Source organism: Oikopleura dioica, chromosome 1, assembly GCF_907165135.1.
Source record: "Oikopleura dioica chromosome 1, OKI2018_I68_1.0, whole genome shotgun sequence".
Lineage (NCBI taxonomy): Eukaryota > Metazoa > Chordata > Appendicularia > Copelata > Oikopleuridae > Oikopleura > Oikopleura dioica.
In genome coordinates, this window is record NC_137291.1 from 5,709,357 (window position 1) to 5,725,739 (window position 16,383).

Below are 16,383 nucleotides of genomic sequence, written 5' to 3' on the forward strand. Positions count from 1 at the left end.
CATAAGAATGGATAAAACTCGGATAAATGCGTTTCTATTAAAATATCTAATGGAAACAGAGCGGCGAAGAACCCTTGACGCTCTCAAAAATGAGCTGCACGAAAAGACTTCGAAATCGGAAGGAGTAAAACTGAGTTTTGCCATTCAAAAACCTCCAAAAAGAAAGCCATCATTTGCACCTCCAGCAATTCACAAACGAACGAAAAAAGCAAAAATTTCTCGTGATGATTTGGATCCAAAAGGTAGATCAAACGTCCGATAGATTTTTGTGAGATTCTCATTTAGAGAAGAAAATCGAAGTTCCAGAAGAATTCAAGAAATTGGCAAAAGCTGTTGGTCTCCCAAAAGACCATCTTGAGTTCTTCTACGAGCATCGAGAGAGCTTTCACTGGGAAATGAAGAAAGACAACCATATCTACTGCACTGGAAGACGTGGCAACTGTAAATTCAACACAACCGTAAAGAAGAACTGTCTTGCCGAGCACATGATTTCTGACCACAATCACGGTGAATTCAAATGTCAAGAAGAAAACTGCCAATTTGTTGGTTTCTCGAAGGGAAATCTCAAACGACACAAAGCGCATTTTCACGGAATGGGCAAAGTCGGTTACAGGCAAAATCGAGTTCTTCAGTGCAAGTATTGCGACTACAGTTCCAGCCAGCAAAAAGTCCTCGACGAGCACCAAGCTGTCCACGAAAACACTCTCCAACACTGTGAGTTCTGTACTTATACTTGCGCAACGATGGCCAATCTCAAAAATCATCTCTTCGCGCATTTCAACATTCGACCATTTGAGTGTGAAATCTGTTCCTCCACTTTTGCCAGTCAGGCAAAACTCAACTACCACAAAAGAGCTCATTTCAACGACTTCTCTTGCAATCATTGCCTTGAAACTTGCCAGTCGGCGAGTTTACTTTTTAAACATCTGAAAAAATGCAAAGTTCGAATTGAAAAGTATCATGAAAGCCGGTGAAAATATCCGATTTTATTGCAAAAAGTCAAGCAGATGTGTTGAACAGATCACTTTAGAATGGATTTATGTTGAAAACATCGAATGGTTGAAGTCGTGTTTACTTGTCAGAATTGATTATTTAGCCTTAATTGTTGTTGAAACTTTCTTATTTCCAAACAATGAGAAATATTCTCTTAATTTTTTCACATTTCCTAATGGGAGATTCATCATAAAGAGAAAAATTTCCACCACTTTTGCGTCCGTCACTTTTTCTTCCCCAGCACTGCATGCACACAGCAGTTAGTGCTAGAATAAGTCCTAAAACAGCAATGATCCTTATTTACACTATCTTCCGAACCTAAGTAAACTAAGACATCGGTGACGAACTTATTCGTAGAGTACGTTGAATGTTCTTCTACGAAAGTAACTTTTTCTAAAAAAAACGGATTTTTTATCAAGCGAGTTTTGTTGAGAAAACCTTCAGTTGTACGTAAAACCGCTCTCATGAAATATTGGTCTGTATCTTTCCTTGTATTCGACGGCTCTTCGTATTGAATGGTGACTGGCTTGAATTCGTAGCTCTGGCAGGCAGGCAGACAGGTTCTGTTCAATGCCCGTGGTTTTTTTACATAGCGCTTGATCCTTTGCGCGACGCATTTTGCATTGTCAAAGAATGAGCACGCAAATTTTTGGACGAAATCTCTACACAGAGTTTACTCAAGAACAGTCCTGGATGAGTTACCTCTCTGGAAGATTATGAAGATAATCTGGTTGACAATTGCATTTATCGACTATTTCGCGAATAAGTTGAACCATCTCGCAAGCCGATTTACTGTATGTATCAGAAGGAGGGACAGAAATGCACTTGGTATACGGAACCCCTAGATAAGAGTTTTTGAAAAGCTTGAAATTGACGATTGAAATCAGCTCAGATTGAAGGGTGAAGGCCTTTTTTCTTCCTCCATAATATCGGTATAATAATTGTAGTAGAGTTGGAGACCGCGCTTTTCTCCAAACCACCCATAGGTTTCGTCGGACTTGTTCATTCCCGCCACAAAGTCCAAGTTATGCTCCGATGAATCTTTATTTCCATATTCTGGATAGAGGTCCAATTCGAGACATCGCCCGAGCTTGGTCTTCTTTGTTTTCCAAAGGTGATCACAATTCAAACTACCGTCGAAAAGGCAATTCTGTATCTCAATATCTGGCTGCGTTTTAACAAAAAAATCATTGAGGTCTATTCGATCGAATCTTTCCCAGTGCTTCTCATCCCAATAAAGGCTCTCTTCGGACGACCCATAAAATGCTCTAATAAAGTAATTATTCAATGCTTGCCAAGAAACTTACTTAAGAATAGAATCGTTGATCTCCGGGTAATATTTTTGCATCTTCCATTTTGAGTGCATCTGGTAAGGGCAAATCGTTATTTTTGGGAAGGTCTTAGGTCGGATTTATAGCTCCTGATAGATAGAAATATCAAAAGGAGAAAGAAGAATCCCATCACGAAACTTGCTCGACTTCCCTATCAACTAACACCGAAGGATATTGAAGATAAATTTTCTATAAAGAAATAATGGGACGTGAAAATATAAATTTTTCGTTTTGACAAAATGTCGTAAACGTAACATTTTTCAAAATCTGAAAGTGCAGGTATGTCGAGCTTGATGTGCCATTTATGAATCTGCAAAAAAATTTTGGGATTTCATTATTATGAAGCGTGGGCGGGGCGATCTAAGAAAAAGTTACGGACTCGCCTAGGGACCAGGGGTACTTCTTTTTTCGAATTTTCTTTGTGCTTTATTATTCTCTATGATCCAAGGACGCTTCATCTTTTTTTAGATTTAAAATTACTCATCGCAATCCAGAAATATTGCGTAATTCATGATTTTCTTGTATAAACTATTAATTTATAACACCTACACTATTTATATTGATTATATCGCCGTCCTCGGCCAGGATATGGCCACTTAAGGTCGAATTCGGTCAAGTTTGGCCGGAGGACCTCCCGGAGGACCACCCTGATGGAAGACTAATAGCTGGAAGACCAATATTTACAAAAGTTAGTGAATAGCTACGGAGGGCCAGTAATTGCCATTTTCGGCTAACTTCGGTCATTTTATGCCGGAGGACCTCCCGGAGGACCACTCTGGTGGAAGACTAACTGCTGGAAAACCAATATTTATAAAAATTAGTAAATAGCCATGGAGGGCCAGTTTTTGCCATTTTCGGCAAATTTCGCTAATTTTCTGCCGGAGGACCTCCCGGAGGACGACCCTTGTGGAAGACTAACTAAAAGAAGACCAATATTTATAAGAGGCGTTTTTATTGTAAATAGCCGTGTTATTGCCAATTCGGGCCGACTACGGTCATTTTGCGCCAAAAATATCTTAAAGGATCTGTTTGCTGGAAAACCTTATATTAAAAACCTGCGAATACTTAATATTAAATTAATAAATTGTCTTTTTGCTTCATATATTGAATTTAGTGTGAGACGGGGCCAAGCCACGAGTAGCGGGGCAACCCGCTTATATTAAATTAAATCTTAGACAGGGCTCAGCCGACCCAAAGGAGAGGCATGCCCGTTTATTCAATTAAATCCGAGACAGGGCCGACTCAATCCGAAGAGGCGGAAAGCCCGGTATGTTGAATTAAGTCTGAGACAAAACCAAGCTGACCCGAAGGGGATGCAAGCCCTGTTTATTCAGTTATATCTGACACGAAGCCAAGTCAACCCGTAGGTGAGGCAAGCCCCGTATATTCAATTCAATCTAAGACGGGGCAAAGCCGACCCAAAGAGGGCCCAACCGAACCGAAAGGAAGGCAAGCCCTGTATTATCAATTAAATTTTAGACGGAGCCAAGCCGACCCGAAGGAAAGGTAATCTCCCCATAGATATTTAAGTTTTAGAGTAAGAATACATCCTTATGCGCAGCCTAATTCACTGTAGATTTTAAACCAGCTAGTTGCAAACTTAGCCCTTAAATATTATCTCTTCCCTTGCTACAATATATTCTCAATAATACGCTGGTCTAGTTTTGCCCGTCATAATTATATTGACGCGCTTTTTTTAAGGTTGGGGTATTTAAATCTCCCACTAACTTCATTTTAGGCCCGGAACACCATATATATTTAGAATCAGTAGGAAAAATCTAGAAACTTGACCGTAACCGATTCTCAAAAATCGTACCCCACTTCTGCTGCTTCACCCAACTCCCCCAGTTGACCTGTTGTGCCGCGCTCCCTTTCGGTTGGGCCCCGTCTCAGACTGAATTGAATAAACGTGGCAAGCCTCCCCTTCGGGTCGGCTTCTCCCTGTCTCAGACTGAAATAATTATACGGGGCTTGCCTCCTCTTTGGGTCGGCTTTGCCCCGTCTTAGATTGAATTGAATATACGGGGCTTGCCTCACCTACGGGTTGACTTGGCTTCGTGTCAGATATAACTGAATAAACAGGGCTTGCATCCCCTTCGGGTCAGCTTGGTTTTGTCTCAGACTTAATTCAACATACCGGGCTTTCCGCCTCTTCGGATTGAGTCGGCCCTGTCTCGGATTTAATTGAATAAACGGGCATGCCTCTCCTTTGGGTCGGCTGAGCCCTGTCTAAGATTTAATTTAATATAAGCGGGTTGCCCCGCTACTCGTGGCTTGGCCCCGTCTCACACTAAATTCAATATATGAAGCAAAAAGACAATTTATTAATTTAATATTAAGTATTCGCAGGTTTTTAATATAAGGTTTTCCAGCAAACAGATCCTTTAAGATATTTTTGGCGCAAAATGACCGTAGTCGGCCCGAATTGGCAATAACACGGCTATTTACAATAAAAACGCCTCTTATAAATATTGGTCTTCTTTTAGTTAGTCTTCCACAAGGGTCGTCCTCCGGGAGGTCCTCCGGCAGAAAATTAGCGAGATTTGCCGAAAATGGCAAAAACTGGCCCTCCATGGCTATTTACTAATTTTTATAAATATTGGTTTTCCAGCAGTTAGTCTTCCACCAGAGTGGTCCTCCGGGAGGTCCTCCGGCATAAAATGACCGAAGTTAGCCGAAAATGGCAATTACTGGCCCTCCGTAGCTATTCACTAACTTTTGTAAATATTGGTCTTCCAGCTATTAGTCTTCCATCAGGGTGGTCCTCCGGGAGGTCCTCCGGCCAAACTTGACCGAATTCGACCTTAAGTGGCCATATCCTGGCCGAGGACGGCGATATAATCAATATAAATAGTGTAGGTGTTATAAATTAATAGTTTATACAAGAAAATCATGAATTACGCAATATTTCTGGATTGCGATGAGTAATTTTAAATCTAAAAAAAGATGAAGCGTCCTTGGATCATAGAGAATAATAAAGCACAAAGAAAATTCGAAAAAAGAAGTACCCCTGGTCCCTAGGCGAGTCCGTAACTTTTTCTTAGATCGCCCCGCCCACGCTTCATAATAATGAAATCCCAAAATTTTTTTGCAGATTCATAAATGGCACATCAAGCTCGACATACCTGCACTTTCAGATTTTGAAAAATGTTACGTTTACGACATTTTGTCAAAACCGAAAATTTATATTTTCACGTCCCAATGCATAAGTTTCAGCTCAAAAATGATTTTAACTTACAATGGCACTGCGAGTCATCATGGCTAGATAAAAGACGATAAGGCAGTAGATAGCCAGCATCACTAGCTTGCATCTTTTCCCCAAAGAAAAGCTCTTTATCATACTCAGAATACTATCATACCAGTAGTCGCCTAGGGTCGGACTCCTTAACAGTTTCCCCATAAGGATTAAGGAAAGGAAAGTTTTCTGGCCAAAACCTACTAAGGATTAAGGAAAGGAAATTTTTCCGGGCAGAATGCAAAAAGGATTAAGGAAAGGGTTTTTCGAAAATTCAAAAATATTAAGGAAAAGGGTTTCAGAAAGGATTTTTCGCAATTTTTCTTGATAAAATCAAACCCAATTTTAGTACAAAAAATTTGTTGCAGTCAAAAATGGACTGAAAAATTCTTATGGCGTGAAAATTTGGCGAAATATCCTTTCTAAAACCCTGAATCTGAAAGGATTTAAGGGAAAATTATCAAGGATTTTTTTTCCTTGATAAATGCCCGGAAAGGATAAAGGAAAGAGTTTTCCCTGTTGCAAAAGTCAAAAAGGATTAAGGAAAAATTAAGGATTAAGGAAAAAGGATCCTTAAAAAGGGTTAAAAAAAGGAAAGGAGTCCGACCCTAGGTAGTCGCCCATCCCATATGGAATATTTTCTCTGATGTTTCTCCTTCAGCGCTTGTCTTTGAAAAAGGTTCAGGGCGCGCGAACCTCTACTGTATTATTAAAACTACTGTATAATTTCCTCAGCATATCTGTATTATACTCTCTTATAACGATGCCTAAAAGCGAGCTCTGTCAGATTTATTGACTGTATCAGTTTAGTATGGACCGAAATCGCATAAATGCATTTCTATTGACATTCCTGAGGGAAACGGGGCGAAAAGAAACCTTAAATGTACTCAAAAATGAACTACAAGAAGATAAAAAAGAAGAGAACACAATATCGGCGAGAGTAAAACTAAGTTTTACCATTCAAAGACCTCCGAAAAGAAAGCCATTGCTCGAAGTTCCAGTTATCAAAGAACGAGCGAAAAAAGCAAAAATTGCCAGTGATGACCCCCAAGTAACAGGTTTTGATTACACTAGTATCTCACGAAAAACATTCCTTTAGAGAAGATAGAAAAAATTCCGAAAGAATTCAAGAAGCTAGCGAAAGCCGTTGGTCTCCCAAAAAGCCACCTGGACTTTTTCTACAAGCATCGAGACAGCTTTCATTGGGAAATGAAGAAAGACAACAATATCTACTGCACTGGCAAGCGCGGCAACTGTAAATTCAAGACAAAAGTAAAGAAGAACTGCCTTTTCGATCACATGATTTCCGTCCACAATCACGGCGAGTTCAAATGCAAGCAAGAGAACTGCGAATACGTCGGCTACTCCCAGACAAATCTGAAAATGCACGTCGCCCAATTCCACGGTATCGGAAAATTCGGCTCCAATCGAAACAGAGGATTTCCATGCTCCTTTTAAACTTGTGATTACGCCGCTACTAGTGCTGCCGATCTTCAAAAGCACCAAGCTGTTCATAAAAATATCCTTCTCCGTTGCGAATTCTGTACTTACAGTTCTACGAATATGAAAAACTTAGATTTCCACATGCTTGTTCATTTCCGCATCCTAAACTTTCAATGTGATCTCTGTCCATCCAAGTTTTCCCGTAAGCTCGATTTGAATCGACATAAGGAAATCCACACTCAAGAATCTCGTGACTGCAATTACTGCCATGCAGGATTTCCGAAACGGCATTTGCTTCAGAAACACCTTTTGACTTGTGAGACTCGGCTTAGATTTTACAAGGAATATCACTGAATATCCGTCAGCCAATAAGAATTTGATCTTATACTGATACCACGGTGTAGACTCATAAATCAGCAAGATGTTTTAAGATGGGCCGTCGAGAACGAGACGAGGATAAATACTACGGAAGAAGCGAAAGAGATCGAGAAAGAAGAAAACGAAGCAGATCAAGGGATCGAAGTCGAGACAGAGATCGTCGAAAGCGATCACGTGATCGGTCGAGATCTCGAGATCGTCGACGAGATCAAGGCAGAGGAAGGCAAAATGGGCAAAACAAAGAAAAGAGCTTGAAAAATCAAGCAAATCATCCGCCAGTCAGGTATTTTTGCAGATTCTTCTGTCTCATATTTTCTCAAAGACCGCCAAACAAATCCCTCTTTATTCGCCCTCTCCAGCCAAATATCTCTCCAGAACAAATCGCCCCGTTCTTCCAAGACTTTGGCGAAATTCGCGACATTCATATTCCAATTGATTTCAAAACGCAGAAAATGCGAGGTTTTTGCTACGTCGAGTTCGAGGAACTTGGCGACGCTGAAGTGGCGAGAGAGCACTACAACAATCCCGACAATAAGCTTGAAATTGGCGGGAAACAGCTATCGGTTCAATATGCTTTTGGTGATCGAAAAAGTAAGACTGAAGTAGTTCGTTTGTTAATCTATTAAAAATTTTCTAGCGCCCGGTCAGATGAAGGGTCAAAAAGAGGCTTCAGCGTTGTTGAACGAAATCAAAGTTATTCAATTGAAATTCAGGTGATTCAGAATCTTCTGACTGCATTTTTACTGCTTGTTTCAGGCGAGAACAGCGCGATAAAAGACGACGATCAAGGGAAAGAAGAGCCGCTGCTGGACTGCCTCCAACAACAAGTGACGAAGATACCAGGTTCAAAATACTCCCTCATCAGAGTATTATTCGTTTTTCTAGTGATGAAGAATACATTCTCGAAGAACGAAAAGGCCGAAAACGAGGCCTCTTCGACCAAGACACCTTCGTGCGTCGAAGAAAGAGATCCCGTAGCCGAGATCGTTTTAAAACATAATTTCTTAGATTGCTGTTTTACTACTGCCTCTGTTCCTTTAAAATTTCTCTCTGTGTAAACGGAAAACATTTCAAAAACTTCAACAATATATCATCAATCAAAAATTAAGAGTCTGAAAAAGGGGCTGATCGGAGGAGAGAATCCTCGGCAGATGCATCATGCAGTACGTTAATCATGAATACTATCACGTGATACTTGAGCCTACTCCCACTCCAGATACTGAAGTAAACGAGCCCGAAGCAAGGGAGACTGTGGAGTCAGAAGAAAACAAAGAAAAATACTACGTCCCGACTCGTTTTCCCAATGAGGAGCTTTCAAAAGAAGCCATGCGGAAGTACATCGCAGATCCTTGCAACACAACACTCGTTATCAAACACCCAAAAGTCGCCCAAAAGTCATATGGGCGGGAAAGACGACTCATTTGCCCACCCCCGATAATTTCTCTCGAAGGGGAGGGCTGGAAACTCAAGCAAAAGGAGATTCACGACAGAGCCGACTACAAAGACGGAGATGAAGAAATTTTCGCGTTCATCGGCATTGATAGCGATTATCAACAACTATACTTTGGAAAAAATGACTTTTCTGTAGCTCGAACGCTTTCTGTTACCGAAACGGAAAAGAGGAGCTGCGGAAGCACCGCCAAACGTGACTTCACACTGAATTTGAAAATGTTTTTCGGGAATGGAGAAAGCTTGGGCAATTTCGAGTCCCTACCAATGTCCGTGATCGCCAAGCCGTCAAAGAAAAGAAAGGTTGCAAGAATGTCAATTTCTCCATTCTTGGCGGTGCCAAAGTGGCCCTATTCAATCGTCAAAGATCTCAGACGCTCAGAACAAAATATCTTCGCGCAGAAGGGGAAAAAATCCTCGCATCTTCAGAAAAATGGGGCTCTTTTTACATCTATGTGGTGCCGTATGATCAAGCCGAAAGCGAGGAATTCAAAGCCGAAGAGGGGATTATCCACTACGGGAATACTGTAAAGCTGGTCTGCACAGAAACAAGCATGGCACTGCCCTTGGCAATCATAGGCAGAGTTGACGGTACACAGGCTCTGCTTGATGAAGACGATCCTGTTTCCGAGCTTCAGAAATGCTGTTTCCGTTTCAGAGACAATCCTATGCACTACCTTGCTGTCCAAGGTGAAAAGATCGTCCAGCATGTTGCTGTGCCCGTCTTAGGAGACCATCGAAGACACATCATTCCCGAAAACTGCGTTCTGACGATTATATCGACGCATCAAGAAAAATACACCTTTTGCGATACTTCCTCCGCCGCCGACTTTTCATTGCCGCATCCAGTTATCCAAAAAGTCCTGCTCGATGCCTCAAGAGGAAATGCCTGCTTGGATCTACTCGGGAAAAACTTCAGTTCGACTTTGAAGGTTTGGTTTGGCGATTGCGAGGCGAAGACAATCATTCAATCGGATACGAACATCATCGCAATGGTACCTGACAGGAAGTTGGTCCAGCCCGATTTGAGCCCCGAAATGGCAAAAGAAAAGCTAGATGTTCCGATCAGTCTTGTTCGTTTCGATGGAGTGATCTTCCCCTACGAAGAATTCCACTTCACTTATTGCCCCGAAACTGACGAAACTTCGGGTGCACCTGTCGTCGACAATCCAAGCCCGAAGCGAGCAAAAATCGACGAAAATCCCACTCTCGACACAGAAAACAACCCCTTAGCCGCGATCCAACCTAGTTCACCGACCAAAACTGACACTTAGCTGTTCTTTTTTCAACTGCCTCTCTTCGTACTGCCTCTTTGCTGTACTTACTCTTACGTTCCAGTTTCCCTCTACTGAAGTCTGATGCAAATCTTTTATTGGAAATACTCAAAAATGAAAAACAATATTAATTTCTTTCTCTCATTCAGGCAAAGCATGAAAATATGAATCGAGGACGGGGCGGAAGAAAAGGTCCATCTCACGTGGCCCCGTCAAATGTCCAGACACTCGGAGTTCGCGGACAACAAAAGTCAAATCTACCGGCAAGTCTTCAAGCTCGTCCTCCAGGAATCCTGAGAGGCTCTTCAAGCAGAACGAATATTGGCGGAACTCGATCTGAGAGTCCGAAACTCCGTGATGCTGTGGAACAAGTCAAAATCGCGTTCGACTTTTCCGTCATCAAGAAACTGGGAGATGCGAGCTCAGAAAAACCTTCTCTCGAAGAAATGGGTAAAATGCGACATTTGTTCCTCAAGCTGAAATTTTTGCGAATCGGAAGAGATGATCCAAAAGGAGAAGTGCTAAACAATATCACGACTGGACTGAGCTACTTGGCCATCAAGAGACCATCGTTGTTTCAAACTGACAGTGCGTTGATAGACGCGCAAGCTATCTTTTCCGGCGATGGAATTCCCCCGAGCCAAAGAACTCCGTACAGCAAGTACCACCAAATCGAGCTGTTTACTGTCAATCTTCTTTGGTCAGCCTTCAAGAGCGTCCCGAAGTGGCCACTGGAACTGGCGCGAATTTACATAGAAGACGCAGCTCGAAATCGCGACTGGGTCGATCACCCACTTTGTTTTCCATTCACTGAAAACATCAAGGCCCATTTCAAGTCGTTTCCAGTCCCGAATGAGCATCGAACCTGGTCTGTTGAAAACGCCGCTTCTGGTGTTCTAACTGAGCCGGCTTTTGACAGATTTGAGGAAGAACAGTCCCCGGCCATTCAACAAATGATCCTTGATCAATATATGCGGCGGCCAACAGCTGATCCATTGACGAGATCTCTCGTGATTCTTGGGATCGCGACAACAGGTTTCTTTGACGTCCGAAAAATGATTGTTTCGCGACTCGAAGCGATGTTTAACAATCCAAAGCTGCTGAAGCCCGGGCAAGAAATGTTCGCGTCTCTCTGCATAAATGCTACGACTAGCAACGAGGTCGAAATCATCCACGGGATTTTGAACATCCGTCATCGTCAAAAACCAGTCAACTTCTTTCTCAACTCTTTGTCGCTCTTGTCCAAGGCGAGTCCCAACAATTTCACTTTGATGATCCAGCGCATTGTTTTCGCAGAATTCGACTCGGTCAAGAATACGCAGGGACACATGGCGATCATGAACCATTTCTTGAACTCTGGTCAGGAGCTACGAGAAAAAACAGCGGCCGAACTTGCGCGACAGTTCAATATGGTCACTGGACAGGTCAACCAGTCACAATTTGCGCAGATAATGAGGACTCTGCGAAACACATTGCGGGAAATCAGCAAAATATCAAAATCGAATATCGGCCATTTTCTCAAGCATTTTTCAAGAGCGCTTCTTGAAGAGTGCCGTCCCGGAACACAAGAAACGCGACAAGCGACGATTGACGGACTCTTGGATCTGGCGAATCTTTGTTGTTATTTGAGAGCATCAGGAATTCGCGATCAATTGTTGAAAGGACCGATAAGCGACGATGAACGCGCAGAACGACTCAAGTTTGAGAATGATATCGCTGATATTCAACAGCAGCAAATCCGATGGATTCAGAATACATTCGTTCAGGTCTTCAGCCCAACAAATGATGAGATGACAGCTGCTGTGGATCAGATCATGTTCATGGGAAAGAAGGAATCGCCTGTTTCTCTCTTTGAGCCAGCCTGGCCGCCGGAAACTGATAGAACGATGATGTCATCTGCTGTGACATCTTGTGATGTTCGAGAAGGAACGATTTTGCGCCTTACTTTTATCGGTAGAAAGTTTGGAAATTCGTATGCGATGGAATTGATCTGGAAGATTATCAACAGATGCTGCGAAAAGGGCTCTCGACTGTCGGGAATAAATGATCCAGCTCAATTAACGGAAAGTCTTCTTCAACTCGCCTGGCACGATGATCCGCCAATAAAGATCAATAGTTCTGTCGGGAAATTCGCGAGTACAGAAGCACTTTGGAAGTGGCATCTTTTGGCGCTCATTCTTTCGGCTTTTTCACCACAAGAAATAGGAAAACACGTTTGGGCCTGCTACCCGCAAATGCGAATACTGATCACTTACTGTATCACTGGACAAATTTTACTCACTCAAGAGGAGAGACAGAAAATACTCTACCAACGACAGCGGGAAGCAGATGCAATTCTAGTTGCAGAAGCGACGAATCGAGCTTTAGAAACGATCCCAAAAGACGATTCGAAATACCTCGCTGATTTTTGCATCATTAACGCCAATGAAAACCTCCGTAACGTTCCAACCTCTCTCCAGGAAGAAATTTCAAGTTTGAATAAAACGATCAAGCTTGATTCGCTCTTATCTGAAAACCGAGATCCAGACTTTCTCGAACTCCTAGTCAAGGAAAGTACAGTCGACAGTACTCTCGACTGGATCATTGATCTCGTCAATCAACAGCCTAAAGAGCGATTCAAGATGCTTCCGATTTCCGTCCTCGCTGAATACTTGATCCTAACGAGAATTCCGCTCAATAATGAAAGCGCAGGTGAAAATTCTCAACTGAGTGCTTCAAAGAAGCGGATCGAAGAAGTGTTTTCTCATTTGGAAGATCAGTTGAAAGAAAACCCAGAACCGTTACTCGACCATATTGTCAAGCGGCTCGCATCCGAGAGCTACACTCAGCGGAGCTGCGCGACGCAGCTCATTGTCCAGCTTTACAAAAAAGAAGCGATGGAGGACTCGGTCATGGAATGCTCCGATGATAAACCGGTAGAGCTCAGTTTGATCCTCAGTCATTTGCTCGTGCTGAAAAACTCGAAATACGCGCGGAAGAATTTGATAAACGCAATATACGTCGAGTCTAATTTGCAAATGATCGTTGGCTATTTGTCGCTCTTGGAGGAATTTATTCAGTTCGACAATGAAAGCTTCGAGGATGTTTTCGACCTGGCGGCTGCTCTTTCGCACTTTTTACTCCATGGCTTGCTGACATCCACGCGTCACTTGCAAAACCAAAAAATTGCTGACAATAGAACTATGGTCACGTTTATTATCAAAGGTAATCCCGAATTTATCAGTCAATTCTTACCCTTTTCAAGTCTTCAATAAGATCACCAACTGGATTTTCGTCCTCAACGACGATGAGAAGATCTCAAAGAAGCTTCAAAACTGGACTTGCGAGCGCAACACCGACGTAATAACATTTTCCATGGAAGGGAGAAACATTTGCATTCCCAAAAACTTCCTCTATTCCGTCCTGATCGTCCTCTCCCTCAAATTCAACAATGAACTAGCGCTTCACTGGTTGAACGATTTCAACACGGGCTTCACATCTGAAATCAAAACTGAACTGCCTAAATGGCTGATCGAGTTTGCTTCCGGAAGCTTCTGCCCTGAAATAATCGAACTCGCAGTCAGAAAAATGAGCAAAGCTGAAATTATGAAGAGCGCTCGGTGGCACGATTTGGAAGGGGAGCATATGTCCCAGTTCCTCAAAATTGTCGACAAGAGATTCAAGGAAGACGCATCAAAGCCGAATGCTAGTAAATTTCCTTCACTGAACTTTTCCATCCGCCTGCTGAACGAACATGTCTCCGAGTCACCGGATAAAGAGGGATCTGAGCTGCTCAAAGCACTAGAAGGGATCAAAATAACCGACTCAAAAGAACCTTCAGCTTTCAAGTTTCCACAGGTCAAAAAAGAAGAGCCTAAAGATGACCAGATGGAAGCAGAAATGTCATTGACCAACGAACTAAAGAGCTACTTCGAAACTGAAAAAGTGACTTCAGCGAGACTTCATTCACTCTTGAAGAAGATTTCTTCAGCCGAAGATCTCTCTCCAGCTATTGCTACGCTGATGCCCCTGATTGGTAAGAACAACTCTGCTGTGTACACAACTCACATTTCTGGCTTCGGAAATATCATCAGGCGGATCGGAACGACTTTGCAGAAGAAAAACAAGCTCATCGATCTGGAAGACTTTGTCCCGATTATGACTCGGCATCTCTCAGAAGAACGCGTCGCGCAGAATCCGAAGCTGAATACGCTTCGTCTTATTGCTTTGGATTTCCATCGAAAAATCTTCACAAAAGCCAAGCCAGCTCCGAAACCAAAAGAAATCCCAGAAACCGTCGCCGTCAAATCGTTGGTTGCTCTTATCAACAAAGAGAGGACAAAAACCAACCGGGTTTCTTTGCAATCATTGGACACTTCTCCTGATGAAGACCAGCTGATCGGTTATCTCAGTGACATTTTGATAAATGATTATCATCGAGTGTTTTCTGAGACGAATGAGGACGATTTGAAGCTGTTTTTCAATGCATCATCTCAACAGCTACAGGTAATTTCGGAAATTCGATGGTCTCTTCGTTGATTTCTTTATTCTCAGTCCATTTTTCTTTCTACTGCGGATTGGAACGTCATTCAAAACGCCATATCATTCCTCTTGTCCGAACGCTCCGCAGATGTGAATCACAACTCCGTTCTCGACTTTCTCTGGGCCTCCGAACGTATCCGGCGACTTTGGAAGGGACGAGAACAGCCAGCAGAGAAGTCGAAAGAATACATCATCAAAATGACAGTGCCACAGGTCGAAATGTATCTTCACCACTTTTTGGCCGGCTGCGCAGATGAGTCGGAGATGGAGACAAGACTTCCTCAGCTTTTCCACTTTCTTCGTGGAGCAAAGATGAAAGGTAGCTTATTCAGAGCATTCATCAAATACTTAGTAACTTTCCTCTAGACTCGCAATTTATAAATCTTCGGAAGCACGTGGAATCTCTTAAAGTCGGCTCACAAGACCTTCGAGGCAAGCTTGGAAATCTTCTCTACCTATTCCGTCCAGCAGGGCAAGAAGGCACCAAACTCGTTGGAACAGAATCTTCGGCTTGTTCCGTCGATAAAATCGTCTACCGAGTCATTCTTGATCTGGCAGCAATTGGAGAGTCGCAAACTATTGGAGATAAGATGAAAGATGCGTTTTTGTTCTGCGTTTCTTTGACATCTACGCATCCGCATCTGCTCCTTCGCCACTTGAATCTGATGGCCAGGTTTGCTCATTACAGTGGACATCTTCTTAAAAGATATCTCAGACTTCTGAAAGGCCGTTGCCACAATGAACTGAAAGATTTCCGCAATCAACGGCACATGGATTACTTCACCAACATCAGCGCAGTCATGTGCCACCTAGCTCCGCATATGATGGAAGAGCGATACCTCCCTACCTTCAAGGACATCATCGCAGAATGCCTCGAGTTCCTTAGAGTCTATCCAAAGATTGCGAGACGGCAGAGTCGCCCGACGACGAATTCGATTTTGGCAATGATTAAAAAATTCTTGGAGTTGGATATTGTGAACGGCTTGAAGTTCTTAGAAGGTTACACGAGTCTCTGGAACGATTTACATGGAGTGTATGGAAATGACACGAGAGATGTTCAGCTGTATTATTCTGTGTTCGTGGCGAAAGTGCCTCCATACCATGGTGGTAAGTTTAGTCTAAGAAAATGAGGGTTGGGCAGAATTTTTCAGTCATTTATCATTTCTAGCTCCGGAACAAGTCCTCCTCGCAATGCAAAACGAACACTTCCGCGGTTTCAGCCCAGAAGAGCGCGCTCATCACGACCACAACCTCAAGAGCTATCCAAATATGGTCATCGAAAGCATTCGTGCACTCCATCTCGCGCTTGATCAATTCGATCGCGGTCCGAGAGCGATTATTCCTTTCGAACAGGGTGTTCTTGACGCATTGACATGCATTCTTCCCGACGCACGAGCCATGGCGTTTGATATTTTGCTGGAAATTCTTCGAGTTGAACCGACGAAAATCAAGCTGTATTACCAAAGAATGCTCGATGCTATGGATCAAGGTACGATTAGAACAACTACTTATGTTTACTAACTTTGTTTAGGCCCTGAAATTCTGGAGACTGAAAGAGTCATGAAATTCACAATTCTAGCGATGACGAAAAGCGATGAAATCCTCAAGGCCGTTTTTCATCGCGGCCAGAAACATGAAATTTCGGTGGCAAAAACCATCGGCCGCACAATCTCACTGCTATCACTTCTCCCTGCTTACTAGTCTGAAAAACTTCTTCCTGCCCTAAAATTAGTTCAAAATTGACCTCCACATTTTAATT

General features: G+C 42.7%; 6 protein-coding genes across 7 annotated transcripts; 5 read left to right on the plus strand and 1 right to left on the minus strand.

Moving 5' to 3' along the window:
- Positions 1–10: 10 nt before the first annotated feature.
- LOC145695451 (uncharacterized) lies at positions 11–2,667 on the plus strand. Its single transcript, XM_081772436.1, has 2 exons — positions 11–242; positions 286–2,667. The coding sequence occupies exons 1-2, from the start codon at positions 50–52 to the stop codon at positions 972–974; spliced, it is 882 nt and encodes a 293-aa protein (XP_081628562.1). The 5' UTR covers positions 11–49; the 3' UTR covers positions 975–2,667.
- LOC145695455 (uncharacterized) lies at positions 1,440–2,459 on the minus strand. Of its 2 annotated transcripts, XR_014133726.1 has the most exons (3): positions 2,301–2,459; positions 1,696–2,261; positions 1,440–1,655 (listed from the first exon to the last, which is right to left on the minus strand). XR_014133726.1 is itself a non-coding variant. In XM_081772440.1 (2 exons), exons 1-2 carry the CDS (start codon positions 2,357–2,359, stop codon positions 1,877–1,879), a joined length of 444 nt encoding a protein of 147 aa, XP_081628566.1. In that variant the 5' UTR covers positions 2,360–2,459; the 3' UTR covers positions 1,675–1,876. The 2 variants fall into 2 exon arrangements, 1 of the variants encoding a protein (XP_081628566.1); XM_081772440.1 differs by lacking the exon at positions 1,440–1,655 and having other exon boundaries at positions 1,675–2,261.
- A 2,863-nt stretch (positions 2,668–5,530) lies between the features above and the next one.
- LOC145695454 (uncharacterized) lies at positions 5,531–7,119 on the plus strand. Its single transcript, XM_081772439.1, has 3 exons — positions 5,531–5,685; positions 6,172–6,617; positions 6,659–7,119. Exons 2-3 carry the CDS (start codon positions 6,371–6,373, stop codon positions 7,015–7,017), a joined length of 606 nt encoding a protein of 201 aa, XP_081628565.1. The 5' UTR covers positions 5,531–5,685; positions 6,172–6,370; the 3' UTR covers positions 7,018–7,119.
- A 290-nt stretch (positions 7,120–7,409) lies between these two features.
- On the plus strand, positions 7,410–8,455 carry LOC145695452 (uncharacterized). Its single transcript, XM_081772437.1, has 5 exons — positions 7,410–7,663; positions 7,703–7,971; positions 8,018–8,093; positions 8,137–8,223; positions 8,266–8,455. Exons 1-5 carry the CDS (start codon positions 7,434–7,436, stop codon positions 8,378–8,380), a joined length of 777 nt encoding a protein of 258 aa, XP_081628563.1. The 5' UTR covers positions 7,410–7,433; the 3' UTR covers positions 8,381–8,455.
- An 83-nt stretch (positions 8,456–8,538) lies between these two features.
- LOC145711779 (recombining binding protein suppressor of hairless-like) lies at positions 8,539–10,103 on the plus strand. The gene is made up of 2 exons (XM_081789468.1): positions 8,539–9,025; positions 9,088–10,103. Exons 1-2 carry the CDS (start codon positions 8,539–8,541, stop codon positions 10,101–10,103), a joined length of 1,503 nt encoding a protein of 500 aa, XP_081645594.1.
- Positions 10,104–10,267: 164 nt separating this feature from the next.
- LOC145695532 (integrator complex subunit 1-like) lies at positions 10,268–16,381 on the plus strand. The gene is made up of 7 exons (XM_081772520.1): positions 10,268–13,307; positions 13,348–14,588; positions 14,637–14,943; positions 14,991–15,297; positions 15,340–15,731; positions 15,793–16,113; positions 16,156–16,381. Exons 1-7 carry the CDS (start codon positions 10,268–10,270, stop codon positions 16,323–16,325), a joined length of 5,778 nt encoding a protein of 1,925 aa, XP_081628646.1. The 3' UTR covers positions 16,326–16,381.
- The last annotated feature ends 2 nt before the right edge of the window (positions 16,382–16,383 follow it).